Source organism: Corvus cornix, chromosome Z (genome assembly GCF_000738735.6).
Source record: "Corvus cornix cornix isolate S_Up_H32 chromosome Z, ASM73873v5, whole genome shotgun sequence".
In the NCBI taxonomy this organism is placed as follows: Eukaryota; Metazoa; Chordata; class Aves; order Passeriformes; family Corvidae; genus Corvus; species Corvus cornix.
Genome location: NC_046357.1, coordinates 52,795,080 through 52,811,034, shown reverse-complemented (window position 1 = coordinate 52,811,034; position 15,955 = coordinate 52,795,080). Strand labels below are relative to the sequence as shown.

General features: G+C 40.3%; 1 protein-coding gene across 3 annotated transcripts in view; it reads right to left on the bottom strand.

Annotated features, from left to right (window-relative positions):
• Positions 1–15,955, bottom strand: part of PCSK5 (proprotein convertase subtilisin/kexin type 5) — a 225,985-nt gene that overhangs the window by 76,142 nt on the left and 133,888 nt on the right. For all 3 annotated transcript variants that reach the window (XM_039566779.1, XM_039566778.1, XM_039566777.1), the window contains exons 11-12: positions 3,586–3,703; positions 2,344–2,532 (exon numbers count right to left, since the gene is read on the bottom strand). In XM_039566779.1, the coding sequence (XP_039422713.1) occupies positions 2,344–2,532; positions 3,586–3,703 (307 nt within the window). The remainder of the gene's footprint in view (positions 1–2,343; positions 2,533–3,585; positions 3,704–15,955) is intronic.

Here is a 15,955-nt window from a genome sequence, read left to right as displayed (position 1 = left end):
TAGTAGCCCAGAGCTGTTTGTTTCAGTCCAGTGTGATGGCAAGTCAGTATATCTCTGAAGTTTGCATGGGAAGGGAATTTCTGGTGAGACTCTATGAGCTCTGTCATGAATAATTTGTTTTCTGGAAGTGCTAAAACCTGAAAAGGCCTTTCAGGTTTCTTTGTTTTCTGTTCAGTCTTCTGATACTACCAGGTAAGAAAGAGCTGAACATCCCCTTATTTTAATATGTATATTTACACTCCCTTTCTCTACTGCAAGTAGAGAAAGTAATTACTTTGTAAGGTGCAAGGGTTACAGAGAGACTGATTGAATTGAATTTTGTACCTATTCCACGCACCAATCATCGCCAGAGGTGAACTGCGAATATTGGAATGTATTTCTCACTTGCTGTGAGTCAGCTGCAACACATGAAAGCCTAGAGCCAAAAGTTAGCTGTGTGAAGACCACTGGGTTTACACAAGATTGTTTTGTTTGGATACCTAGTTGGATGACTTTCAGTTTTTTTTCATTTTGCACCGAGGAAAAACTACTGCATGAAAATGGAAGAGAAAACTAAAGAGGGATTTCTTCAAACAGAAAAACAAAAGCCTGTTTCATAACTAATAAGAGAAACCTGCCTCACACTGGTTAGCAGAGGACAAATTCTTTGTTCAGTGTAGTAGTGCAGTAGGGAGATACAGATGTGTGTGCCTATGTGCTTTATCAGCAACCTATGACAGCACTTGCAATGAAACACAGGAGGTATTCTAGAGGACCCCAAAATTCCAGGACAACTTTCTCTCCATTTGGTGAATTACTGTCTACAGCTTAAAGAGTATTTTCAGTTTACCTTTTCTTTTAAATTAACATAATCTCTAATGAAAATGTGTATTCACACTTCAATCGGAACCAAGCCCATTTGAGCTCCACCTGTCTCCAAAACAGGCTTTTTGTTTCCTTTTGGATGAGGAAGTATGGACAAAAAGCAGTCTGGAAAGCAGGCCACTCCCAATTCATTAAAAGCCCTGAGGAGCAGGACTAGGGATATTAACTTTTGTGAAGACTTGAATGGCAGAAGAGTTCTCACAATACAGGTTTGATACATGGCAGTTTTTGCAGTTTCTGATACATAACATCAGCTAACATCAACTTTTCTATGGGAGCCATGCTCTATGTCTAGCAGAATGGCAGTCATCTAAATCAAGTCACCAAGAAAAAAGAATTATCTATCATATTATGGTCCTATCAGGAAGATTTCTAGCCAGCTGGAAAAGTATACAAGCATTTCTTATGGTAAATGTAACTTATTTTCACATTTGGAACTGGGGTAAAGTTTGGAAAGGTTTCTGATGTTTCTTAGGGCCATAACCATATCTGGTAGGTTGACAATGGATTTAGTGAGATTTACATGGGAAAGACTGCCAGTGTTTTCTTTGAAGAAAATTTCTGCTAGTAGACCAGGAAAATAGAAACATCACTGAGAAGTCTTTCAGTTTACTAATGATTCAGTCCACTTACCAGGGACATAGATTGCACTAATGTTGGAAATGACACACTGGACAAAGAGATACTTGTCTGAGTTCAGTCAGGAGAAAAAAACCACAATTTGATGCACAGTGACAGTTTCTCCAAAAACATAACATAGAGGTGACAGGATGAGGAAGAAGATTGATCTTTCTTAGCAGTTGTGGTTAAAATGGCTGGACATTTGAAAGCAAGTATCCATCACTGCACTGATGGCTAACTTTCAAAAATTTTTGAAGGTGATGGCTAACTTTTAAAAACTTTAATTTGCAATTTACAAGTGAAACCTTTCATTTCAAGCGCCAGTGCTACTTCTCAGTGTTCTCCCACTATGAGCCTTTCATGGATTGAGTATGTTTACTTTGAAAAAAAGGATTTGGAAAGAGGTAACATCAGGGGCCTAAAAAAAATAGTGGCAAAGATATCCTATTCTATCTGATTTTCACTGCTATCAAGAGAAAAAAAAGGATAAGAAAGGAGAAAAATAAAAAATAAGTGGCAATACCACGTAGAAACACTTCCATTCAGCTTCCTTATGAACACTGAGCCTGTTACTATTTTCTTCACGTTTTCCAGCCATCTAATAAATGGTGAGCCACACAAGAACCATTGAAATTGACTAATCTTTGTCTTGGAGTTCAACAGTTTTAACACTACTCTTCTACTGTCATATTTGAGTTAATTTGTACTTCGCTCTGCCCATCTCTCTAAGAAAAAATAATTAGCCTGTGTCTTCTAGCAACCCTGCTGTAATGACTTGACTGCTCTTTGCTGACACTGACATCTCAGTGCAGGCTCTGCATGCTGACTGTACTGTGAAATTGGGTTGTCATACTATACCTGTTGGCCAAGAGCTGTGACCTAGTTCCAGAAGGAGAGGTTAGGTAAATTGCCAAGTCTCCACGTCGAGGGTGAGTAATAGTGATACGCACAACAACATGCTCCAAGTAGATCACATGGTGGTTAGGATTATCTGAACAGCCAGTGGCTTTGTAAATTGAACGGACAACGCTGTCAGGTCGTATTGTTCTATAATAGAAGTGTAGTAAACAACATCAGCATTTCTTGCTTTTTGTGTAAAATACACAACCCCATCTTTTTTGCTAAGCAGAGAATGACAGTGTTGGACAACTGAGAAGTCAGTAGCCTATCATCACTAGTTTTAAAATGTGCTTCCTAGCTGAAAATACCACTACAGGGTAATTATTTTACTGCAGATAATGGCTAATGGCAACTGCCTGGGTTTCTGTTAAGCACATACACAAGGTAAAATAGGAATAAGCCTTTGGGACAGAGCATTATTGTGGATTAGTGGCCAGCTGAGAATTGCTGAGATTGTCATGGGATCACAGCTGGTAGCTAAACCCCAGGAAATGCCTGGCATAGCTGGTTCTTGCTTACGTAACAGCAAGTACTACATGTTAACTACCAAAAGGCCCCTGACTCAGTTGGTTTAAATTGGCATGACATCCTTGCAGACTATACCAGTTACAGATCAAGCCTGTCAAATATAATTATCAACAATAATCATAATGCTTTGGAAGTGTGCCTTATGATTGATGCTGTCTCTATATCCACAGAGTACACATAATAGAATTTTGCTTTTAAGCCTGGTTCTATAGAGACCCTTTCTTAGCAACTGAAAAGCAGTTTAGTCTTGGCCTCTGAACTAGAGACTCTCCTAAGACTATTTGAGAGACACAATATCATACAGTATTGAAAACATATTTGCTTGTTACTTCCTGGACTGGTAAGTCTGTAGTCTTCTTGCAAACTTGACAGAAATGCATTCAACCAAACATTCTTCTTCCTCGATGCATCTTCTATATAAAAATCCATCATTACCCAGCCTGGCCTGTTTTGTACCTTCACCTTCTGCAATGTTCTTTAAACTAGGGCTTTTTCTCATGCACTACTGGGACCAATGTTTACAGGCAAATGACCTGACATCTGCAAATGTCACAGAGATCCCTGGTATGGCTTAAAAAAGGATACATTATATACAATGCAAGGGAGGGGTAAATTATACCCAATTTCTTTCCATAAGTTTATGCCAGCAAGGGTTTTGGTAGCGGGTATTACTTGATTTGCCGATCTGTGTTCTCCACACACACATGCTGCGGAGGCACTGTTGTCCACTTTTCTGCTTCTGTCACCATTGCTTCAGCATCCATCAGTCCAAATCCATAAAGGTGGCTCACTGCAAGGTATAAACAGAATGGATACATAGCATAAACCCTTGGGTTTCATTACAGACTAATTCCAGAGTGTCACATCCTAACAGGAGTTACTTTTTTTCTCTTCTTCCTTACTTTCATTCAAAGCTCCAAAATCTCATTGCCAGGAACAATAATGATTATATCTAATTTGTTCAACAAATCTGTTCACTGCTTTATTACAGAAGTGGCATGAGGTGCTACCTACATTGCCCTACCATGAGAACTACAGAATGCCAGGGACTAAAATTGCCTCTGACTGCCCTTTGTCCATGTGCCTTAATTTAGCTCACCTCTCTTGTATGACCAGGGGCTGAGCATAATAAGTGAGAGGAAGGTTACTTCCATTACTCAAATACCAAACACATGCATGGCTATTCATGGAAGGTAACCGAGATAATAAATTTAAGAAGGAACAGAGCATTTTGTAACTGTTGTATTCTCTGAACTTCCCTGAGTGTACGCAGCATGTGGATGCTTTCCTGTTCCTGTACACAATATGCTTCCCATTGGCCAACCAACCAGATAGATCCACCATCTCCCTAAAGCTGTCTGTATGATGAGGGTGAAAAGCACTTACTGAATCAGCTGTGTGTTTTTGGTTTCTGTTCTAATCAAAACAGAGACTTGCAAAAAGGGTTTTGATGAACTGGAAGAGATGCTAGCCATGATATTCTGTTATGGCAAATTGCTGCTCTTGATAAAGTTCTGACAGCAGAAGGTGAAAGAAAAAAGCTTCCAAAGGGAGGAGTTTAGATTGCAAATATTAGTAAATCAGTTTTTCTTGCTACCACAGACAATGCCACCAGGAAATCCACAGAAGTAAGTGCTATTTTAACCAGCGATGCAACAAAGCACGTGTAAGTCCTTCCAGCTCCACTTTGTAGATGGTTTGTGAAAGCAATCTCTATTCATTGCCAAACCAAAATTCAAAGGATTCTACCCGAAAAAACCCCAACCGTCTCAAACAAATACAGTCCAATGCATAAAAACAATCAGCGCCTAAGGATCTCATCTTCCAAACATGGTGGTATATAATACTGTCTGAAACTGCCAGCTGAAAAAGATTCTTCAATGAAGAATACAGCAAGGTGTAGTGACTATGTAATGGACTGGTTTTCTTCCCATATCCTTCCCCTTGAGCCCCAAACCAAAGCGCACATAACACGGAAATATTCCTTTGGAGACAACTACATGTATCTCTTTTGCCAAATGGGCAAGCACTGTGTTCCAAAATGAAACTAAAATATATGAAAATAATTAAATTCAGCCCTCCTTCAGCCTTCTGAATTCTCTTTTATGTATTCGAAAAACAAATGGAAAGAGATGTCCTATTTCTATATGTGGGTGGAGCAGACAGAAGGAAGACAAGGAAAGCTTAGATGAAGAAACATTTTGCATTATGAAGAAGATTCCTGTGATGGAAATGTCCTTAGTGTTAGACGTCATCTTGCAAATACTGCATCTGATAATGAGCGCATATTTATCTGTGAAGACAGATGTGTGTTCTTACACTAAAATTTTAATTAATAATCCTTCTGTCTGCTCTGAAGGAGCAGGAGGAACAAGAGTCTTAACTCACATGGTCTGTAACTGCACATAGTTACTCTGTATAGTACATTCAAAGAGCGAGGGATTAAATTTTCATGAATGGAAATTTTTTGCAGCTAACCCATGGAAAATGCATGTTTAATTCCTGACAGTTAGCAACTTATGTTGAACGAGAGCTCAAGACATCCAGTTTTGAAATGCTGTGTGTTCAACCCACCTACTGAGCTCAAACAGCCAAATTTCTCCTCACCTCACCTTTTCTTAACCAGAAATAAGGGCAGAAAAGCACTTAACACTGCCACCACCAGCCAGTGACCTTCAGATGGAAACTCATGTGACTTTTCAGCTATTTGCCCCTAGAATTTTTTTCCCTAGTATGCACATTAAAAATGCAAATAAAATCTATAAAGTGAACTTTCTATCCTTTCTACCCTAACAATTACTTGGAAGACAGATTTTAGGAGAAATTTTATTCCAGGAGAAAAAATTACCACTGAAGGTTATGTGGCTGTTTTAATTGTTCATGATTCAATGTTTTAAATCTCTTGCATGAGAGCAGCAGTGTAGTGAGAAGTTCTGCACCTCATGGGGTTTTTTTCACAGTTGAAACAGAAATACTTTTTTTCCTTGAAAGGCCTTCCAATTGAAATAAAAACCTCCTGACAGACAGGGGTACTCTTAAATCCTGCCATGTGGACCGACATTTGGCTGTCCAAAACATTTCCAACTCAAAGCCCTTGATCCAGTGGGTTGGTTAGCAGCTGAAGGTACCAGTAGAGGCCCATAATTTTCAAAGACTAAATTACAGCAATTTAGGAAAGAATCACAGAGTTAAACAAAGTAGTTGTGTCTTAGACAAGAAAACAGATTTTGCTGTCTACTACCTTCAAATTGTGCTCCTCCATCTGTGTACATCCTAGTACTCCTGTGAGCTATATGCAAAGGTGCCCATGCCAAAGGTTAAAAATTACCTGATGGTCTACATGGAACTATAAATGTCTTCTGGGAAACACCTGGAACTGCCACTGATTTGTATGCAGAAGATACTGAGTTGACTTTGCTAACCCAGATTAATCAAAAGCACTATCTGAACAGTAATGATGACTGCAGAGTGAGATAAGCGGACTGCAAGTGCAAATGCCTCCAGACCTCGCACCTGCCCACTTATACGCTCTACATTCTCACTGCTGTGAATTGCTACTGGGCTCAGTTGTTGCTAGAAATCATTAAGCATGTCAGAGCCGTTTCGTAAAAACGTATTTGTCTTTCACAAACAAAATAGGAATATGAGGTTGGTACAATGTAAGCTGGTGGCTGAGGAGTAGACTGTTGCTGTTATTCAGCTGAAGATTTGGAAAATGGGATCTCCTTATGTGACTAAGGTGTCCATTGATAGAGCTGTCTTGAATTCTCTCTCCACTCAGGCAGCAATGCTAACTGATCATTTATGTATCTGCAAAATCACAGGCATACACAGAGGCTTACAGATGCAGGGCATGTTTCAGAGAAAAACGTGCCTCCAACAACATGAATCTTTTTACCAATAAAGAAAACAACATTTCTCAGTGCTAAAGTCCATTTATTTACCCCTGGTGCAATTCCTTCATTAGTGCACCATGAAAATAAGGCCTTCTGAGCTGCTGGAGAGACTTCCCCAGCTTTTTCATAATCTCCTTGTTTTTGTCTGAAATTGCTATTGAAAATCCAGTAACTTTCTCATTTACATATAGAGAGTATGCAAAGCTACCTTCAAATCTAAAGTTAAAATGTATAGGCCATTTGACTTGACTATGAGAAATATGAATGGCTGGTGTTGATAAATCATAACAGAGAAAAATGCAGACTTCAGAAAAATTGGGCCCAGACACTGAAAACACAACATTTCCAGTGTAGCGAAACTTGATTTGTTAGGCTGCAGTTTCATTGCCTATCATCAAGATGTCTCATCAGTAACTTACATGCTAAGCCTTTCCTTGCTATTTCACTCCTCTGACAAAAGCCATGCATAACATTTTCTCCTGACTGTATTTTTGGCCTTTTAGATATCGTATTCTGTGTACTGTCAAAGCAGCATTTGAAATACAAATATTTTGTATACACATATCAAATGCTAAATCAGGAGAGAAATGGTAATAATTTCAGTGACAAATGAGGAACATGCAGCTTCCTCAACTAGATTAATCTGTTTGATATGTGAACTATTATGTTCTGTCCATTTATGCTACTACAGGATCTTGATCCAAAATGAGATTGACAGAATAGGAGTCTAAAATGTCCATTAATACTATGGTTTTCTTAAATGTTGCTTAGCAGGTCTAGAATACATGAGCCTCTTGAGTTACTCTCATCCCACAAATACTTTCAACCGACCAACACCAATCTTTTACATTTGACATTTTAATTGCAAATAGAATGAACTAATTCTATAATGCTTTAACAATTCCATATTGTTTTTCTGTCATTTGCTTAGTATATTGAAATGTTTCAACAAGGAAAACAATTGTCTAACAAGAATTAAATGGACAAAAAGGGGAGAAATGTTATAATGGCATGGTTTAAACCATTTTGTTTTGTCATGTCCTATCTAAGAGAACACTGATCTTGAATAATAATTCATCGTTTCAGCCATATTCCTATTTCATGTCAATTTATGACCAGTAATCTGTGATAACTGAGTGTGATTTCTGCAACACATTACTGCTTTACAAGCCAATAACACAAACATGTAAGAATGTGCTTTTTCCTTCTTGCTTTTAAAACCAATTCCCTTATGGTTTTCAAATTAAGTGCATTATTTGTGTTTCTGTATTTTACACAGAACAATCCCTCAATTTTTGTACTTAAAACCAAATGAAACAGCAAACTAAGTCTTTCCTCCCCAAAGAATTCCCTGAAATCCAGGAATTTTTAAAGACTCAGTATGGATGCAGGAAGACTGAGTTCTTACACTTGTCACCACACTAGAGAAGGTTGTGAAAAACAGAAAGTTGCTCAACAGATTTGTCTTAAAAGTGGCAGCTACAAAGATATACAATGAAAATCTGAAGGGCCTTTATATCATAGAATCGGAGAAGCACAGAATGATTTGGGTTGGAAGGGACCTTTAAAGCTCATCTAGTCTGACCTTCCTGCTATGAGCAGGGACACCTTCCACTACAGCAGGCTGCTGAAAGCCCTGTCCAACCTGGCCTTGAGGCACTTCCAGGATAAGGCATCCACTGCTTCTCTGGGCAACCTGTTCCAGTGCCTCACCATCCAAATCATATAATCACAGAACCAGAAAATGTTAAGGGGCTGGAAAGAACCTTAAAGAGCAACTAGTTCCAACGCCCCCTGCTGTGGGCAGGGACATCTCCCACTCAGGTTGCTCAAAGCCTTATCCAACCTGGTTTTGAACATTTATGGGGTTGGGGATCCACAACCTCCCTGGGCAACCTGTTCCAGCATCTCACCACCCTCACAGTAAAGAATCTTTTCTAAATATCTAATCTAAATTTCCCCTCTTTCAATTTGCTCCCATTATGCCTTGTCCTATCACTACAGATACTGATGAAGAGTGACTCTATGGCTTTCCTGTAGGTCCCCTACAGATAGTGCAAGATTGCTATGAGGTTTCCACATAACCTTCTCTTCTCCAGGCTGAACAGCCACAATTTCTCAGACTGTCTTCGCTGGGAAGATGCTCCAGTCCTCTTACCAATTTATCAGCCCTCCTCCGGACTTGCTCCAACAGCTCCATGTCCTTCTTATGTCGGGGACTGTATGTAGCACTCCAGGTAGGATCTCACCACAGCAGAGCAGAGGGGCAAAATCATGTCCTTCAACCTGCTGGCCCCCCTCCTTTAGATGCAGTCAAGGATTGGGTGGGCTTGCTGGGCTGCAAGTGCACACTGCTGGCCCATGTTGAGTTTTTCATCAACCATCACCCCCAAATCCTTCTCCACGGGGTTGCTCTCAACCACTTCTCGGCCCAACCTGTGGGTGTATCTCAGATTGCCACAATTTGCTTTGTTGAACTCCAAGAGGTTCACACAAACCCCTCTCTCAAACCCGTCAAGGTCCCTCTGGATAGCATCCCTTCCCTCCAGTGTGTTGACTGCACCACACTGCTTGGTGTTGCCAGCAAATTTGATGAGGGTGCACTCGATGGCACTGTCCATGTCACCAACAAAGATGCTGAACAGTACCTGTCACAATACTGACAGATGAGGGACACCACTCATCACTGGTTTCCATGTGGACAATGCACCACTGACCACAAGTCGTGTGTGGCCGTTTAGCTAGTTTTTCACCCACCAAGTAGTTCAACCATCAAATACATGTCTCTTCAATTTGAAGACCAGGATGTTGAAAGGTACAATGTCAAACACTTTGCACAAGTCCAGGTAGACGATGTCAGTTGCTCTGCCTCTACCCATCAATCCTGTAGGCCCATCATAGAAGGTCACCAAATTTGTCAGGCATGATTTCCCCCTTGTAAAGCCATGTTGGCTGTTACCAAGTACCCTGTATAAAAATGTCCTTCATTATGTCCAGTCTAAATCTATCCTCATTCAATTTAAAACTATTGCCCCATGTCTTGTCGCTACAGACCTTCATAAAAAGTTTCTTTCTGTCTTTCTTCTAAGCCCCTTTAATATATTGAAAGGCTGCAATAACTTCTCACTGGAGCCTTCTCTTCTTCAGGCTGAACAACCCTACCTCTCCCTGCCTTTATTCATAGAAGAGGTGCTCCAGGCCTTTCAACATTTTCATAGCCAGAAAGGTGCTAACACAGTACTTAAAAAATTGCTTTTACTGAGCTTCCAGTTATGCCTATGTCTATTTCTGATTTTTGCATTAGTACCAATAATTTCTTCAGTAATATACTAACCATGGCTTTACCTGATAATAGATTTGACAAAAAAAGACGAGGCTTCTGGATTTTACATTTTTTTCTTTCTGCCAAAAAGCTCCTATTAGTTGATAAAATAAAACACAGACTGTCCAGAAACACTAGCAGGATAGCTAGTAGAAACTAAACCTCCAGCAGCCAGTATACCTTTGTGAGTAGCTTGTATGCAACTCTTACAATGCTATGAGGCTTTGCAGTCATTTAAAAAATAGCCTTAGAACACACCATCTTAAAACATTGAGAAATTAAATCCAAGATTCCATTTGCCTTCACATCCTGGCAGTTTTTATCTGTTTCAGGAATTTAAAACTCATAAATACAAGTGGTTATTAAATAGACATTGGTTGACAAAAGGCGCTAAAAGCCAAGTACACTTTTGGGCTATCAGTCAGGCTCTAGCAACAGCATGTAGCACCCAAATAGCTCCTGCCTCTCATGAGCGTCAGCAGCTTCCAGGCAGAGGTCCTTAGTCTTGGGATTCAGCTGGTCCACAGTCAGCAGCGAGCATCCATGGTACCAAGTACAGCCATAACAAGTTCTCCCATGGCCACAGTTCCTGATTTACTTCTCAGAGCTTGTTTAGGAATGAGTTAAGCAGGTTAATGAAGTCCTCAGAACACAGGGTGCTCCCACATAGACTGTGCCCTGCATATGGGGGTATCTTACCCAGAGTCAGATAAAACATCAGTGAGCTTTGCTGAAAACCTCAGCAGAGTGACCAGGAAGACTGGCTTGCTTCTCCTCTGCCTCTGAAGCAGCAGAGTTGTGATAGAAACAGAAAACTAACTACTGCTGACTGGTGATTGCTATAAAAATTCTGCAGCAGGATTCTAAGACTTCTCTGCAGCAGCATTTGGCTGTAAATCATAAAGCCATAAAGACATTAATCTATATCACTTGAAGTAAGATGGCTTGTGTGAATGGAATAAATCTGAGGATTATATGCATTTAGAAGGGAGAAAAAAATGTTTGCTGAAATGAAGTTGGCTAAGGAGCATCTACAGTAATAGAAGCTATAATTTTTAAACTAGTGGTAGTCTTTATAAATTTTTTTTTCCAGAAAAAGCACAAAGATCCACTGGAAAACATGGTGGTTTGCAACTTTTCTTTAAAGAAAAAAAGGTATTTTGTGACTGCACTGTGCATCCCCTTGTAAAAAAATGTACCCACCTCCTCTATTTGGAGCAAATGTACCTAGGAGGTACATTTAGGATTCCTTGATAGCTCAAAAGCAGACAAATATAATGTCATTCTATCAAACAATAAAAACACCTTTTGGTGAGAGTGTGCTAGGCTTCATCCCAGAACAGATGATGACAGGTGAGTCAAAGGCACTGTAACTGGAAATCCTGACAGATTGTTAGCAGAAGACACAAAGATAGCACCTCTGTGCTGTCAGATGTATCAGACCCATGGCATCCTTCTTGTTCTGTCTCGCACAGAGGCACTGTATGTCCTGAAGTGTTGGAGCTCCAGCAAGATATTTACACTCAAATTAATTCCTGACTGAACATGCCGCTGCAGCAGATTTCAGCAGAAAAAGGGTATATGAGCATGCAGTAAATCACAAAAAAGCGTTTTGCAAATTGTTTAATAATAATGATGCTGAATAGAATACCTAGAGAAATTATTAATTAACTAAGCCAATTTCACAGTACCCCTGTGGAGCTATGTAATAGATGCTGACGAGTAACCTGAAGCAAAAGAAAGTTAAACAGTAAGCCAAGTCTATAGAGATAGCTGGCCAGTAATGTCAGTAACAGACCTTGCGGATGAGGTTCTGCATCCCCTGACTTAAAAGCAAATCCTCGAAAGCTGATTTTTCTGGAGAGGAAAAAAGGATACTGTAATAAAGGACTTCAGGCACCTAACTGAGCTGAGTCATCCTATGTATGCCCTTATCTTTCCCTATTATTACAAGAAATTCTACATCCTGACAGGATATATTAAGTGCTTAAAATACTACATTGTAGCTAGTGTGATCTGCTTCCTAACTGGCCTGAATCCTAGTTCTGTTAAAGTGGTAACACTCTGATATAAAACTACTGCCAGCTTTGTAACTATTGAAAGACATTATAGCAATGCAACAGCAGCAAAGAGCTTTGGTGTTCACAAAGGCAAGTGCTTGTTCTTTTAAAAAGACAGACCTACCCCATTCAGAAGATGTTTGGATGGATACAAGAATGGCTAGATATTTGCCTAGAACATTCTCACAAGGTACCACATTGAGAACTAGTATATAAAGAGGTCATGCAAATGCACGTAACTTCCAAGGACTTTTCTTTTAAAATTCAGTGTTCAATATCTGTAATTAAAGCCTTTTGCTTTGCAGAATTGTATCAATTTATCAGTCAGTTTTTAAATTCACCAATCCTGGTTCTTCTTTCTTAACACTGCAAAATAGAAATTTACATTTCACAGTAAGCGGAAGACTCTTATGGTTATGAGTCCATAGGGGAAGACTTTCAAACCTCCACTTCCTCCCTGCCCCCAATCCTTTACAGAGTTTTCATAAAGGAAATAATGTCAAAGGTTATCACTCTCATGGTGTGCATCCTGTTAGTGCTGTCAGTCCACTTGGCAATGTTTGGAATACTAGGGAGCTGCAGGGCACAGCAATTGTGTATAGATTTTTATCTAAGACAAACAGACATGAAGTTATCTCAGTTGTTGAGCTGAGGCACTAATTTAAATTCTTTGTCTGCTGTGCTGATCATGGTTAGGTGACAATTCTGAGTGCTACTACAGTAGAACATTAAAGCCTAATTTTGCCTTTTGCCTGCTGTTACTCCTGCTTTAGAGCCATTTAATTTACATTTCAGAAGACGTGCAAGTTTGACTTACAATATATGATCCCAGGAAAGCAACCAAGTGTAAGACAAAATCATGATGGATGTCCATCCATTTTTCTTTATGTATCCCGACACAGGCTTGAAGCTTCTCCTTAAACTCTCTTTTACATTTGCAGCTTCATTCATTCATTGCTCTTCAGAGAGAACAGAAAACAGTGTTGCAGACCCAAAAAGTAAATGAGAAGCTTTGATAATGAAGAATTTGAGGCTGGGAAAAGTAATGATGTCTGCCTGACTTCTCTGAAAGATTCCCTCTCCTACTTTGTACATCACCATTTCTGGAACTATACAGACAAATTCCTGATCTTATTTGTCTTTCAACTGGAAACAACATTGTCTGTAACCTCAGTTTGGTCGAGAAAAAAAAAAATCAATAACCATGATCTAGGCCACATAGTTCAAGATATTTTCCAGCTCCCTTCCCCAAATCCCAAAGAGGTATTTCAGTTCTTACTCAAGGCTAGCAGAACTCAGCTACCTGGCAATTTGTTTGGGTTTAACATACCAAGCTCTGAAAAACTCCTAATGCAATTTTAGTATTAAGTTAAAGAAAACTTTATTTATAGCCAGGAACTGAACTGCTGCATGCAGGAAGGAAACAAGAGTCACCTTGAAAGGTCACAGTGACCATCCAGTAAAAAGACAGTAATTTTAAACTTGCTGCTAGAACATGCATGTCTTTAATGACTTTTCCTCAGCTATCTTGATTTCCAAATCCCTCCACAGATTTCTCTAGCTGCAGCAAGGATTTCTGTATAAAGCACTTATAAAGGTTATGATATTGACCTGTGACTCATGCAGTATTTAAACGTGGATGAGATTCCTGAGGACACAGACCCTTTCAATCATAAATGTTCTATCAGTGCTGGGGGAGACACTTCCAGCCACTGTTAGACTAGCTAGTAATTTTAGCTAGTTTACTTCTCTGCTTTCCTGGTGCTAAACTAAATGCTGCCCTGACTTTAAACAACTTCCAGTCAGGAGCTATAATGCAAAAAGTTCAGATTAATCTAACCAGTTCAGCTAATAGAAGACTAATGCCTACCACTGTGAGGACATCTCTCTCAGACTTTACATCCACTAATCTGCTGAAGACAGTCATATAGTTAGATGGCTATATAGTTAGACTGCCTTTTCCAAGAATATGTTTGCTATCAGCTGCCTACTTAGAATCACAGAATCATTTGGGCTGGAAAAAATCCTTATCATCAAGTCCAACCACTAACATTCTAGTGCCAAGTCAACTACTAAACCATGTCCCCAAATGCCAAATCTATACATCTTTCAAACACTTCCTGGGATGGTGATTCCACCACTTGCCTGGGCACTCTGTTCCAATGCTTGACAACCCTTTCACAGAAAGAATTTTCCCTAATATCCAATCTAAACCTCCCCTGTCACAAGCCCTCTTGTGCTTGGCTTGTTATATGTGAGAAGAGACTCTCACCTTGCTACAACCTCCTTGTAGAGAAAGGCAGAGAAAGATAAGGTTCCTTAGACTCCTTTTCTCCAGGCTAAACAATTCCAGCTCCCTCAACAGCTCCTCATCAGAGTCAACACCTCTGTTATCCTTTTCTGGACATGCTCCAACACCTCAATGTCCTTCTTGTTGTGAGGGCTCCAAAACTTAACACAGGACTTGACATGCAGCCTCACCAGTGCTGAGTACAGGGGAGTAGTGACTGCCCTGGTCCTGCTGGCCACACTATTACTGATCCAAACCAGGATACCACTGGCCTTCTTGGTCACCTGGGCAACTACTGGCTCATGCTCTGACTCTGTTATTCTTGACCAGCACCCCAGGTTCTTTTATGTCAGGCAGCTTCCCAGTCACTCTTCCCCCAGCCTGTAGGGCTGCACAGGGTTGTTGTGACCAAAGTGCAGGACCTGGAACACCACCTTGTTGCACTTCACAAATTGGCTCACTGATCCAGCCTGTCCAGATCCTTCTGCAGAGGCTTCCTTCCCTCCAGCTGATCACCGTCCAACTTGGTGCCATTTGCAAACTGAGTGAGGGTGCACTTGATCCCATCCAGGTTATTGATAAAGATATAAAAGAACTGGCCCCAGTACGCAGTCCTGGGGAATACCAGTAGTTACTGGCCACCAGCTGATTAAACTCAATTCCCCACCACTCTCTGGGCTTGGCGATTCAGTCATTTTTTCATCCAGCAAACTGTGCACCCATCTGAACCATAAGCGGCCAGTTTCTTCAGGAGAATGACGTGGGAAACAGTGTCAAAGGTTGTTCTGTACATGTCACATGATGGCACTCAAGACGGTCTGGTCCATGACCTTCCCTGGCACAGAGATCAGATTAACAGGTCTGTAGTCCCCCAGATCCTTCTTCTGACCCTTCTTGTAGATGGGCATCATATTTGCTAACTTCCACTCAACCAGGACCTCTGATTAACCAGGACTGCTGCTAAATGATTGAAAGTGGTGAGCTCTTGCACCAGCTCCCTCAGTACCTTTGTGTGGATCCTAACTGACCACATAGATTTGTATGTGTCTAAGTGGTGTGGCAGGACTGACCACTTTCCCTTGGATTATGGGGGTTTCATTCTTTTTCCCATTCCCATCTTCCCGTTCAGGTACCCAGAGAACAATGGGTCTTCTTATTTGAGACTGAGGCAAAAAAGGTGTTAACTGCCTCATCCTTTTTGTTATCCCTTGTTATTATCTTTCCCCCTGCAACCAATAAAGGATGGAGACTACCCTTAACCCTCCTTTTGTTGTTAATGTATTCATAGAAACGTTTTTTAATTGCCTTTTACTGCAGGAGCCAAATTGTATTCTAGTTGGGCTTTGGCCCTTCCAATTTTCTCACCACATAACCCCATGACATCCTTGTACTTCTCTTGAGTATCCAGCCAGTAGTCTGCCTAAGATGATAAACTCTCTTTTTTCTCCTGAGTTCCAGCCAAAGCTACCTGTTC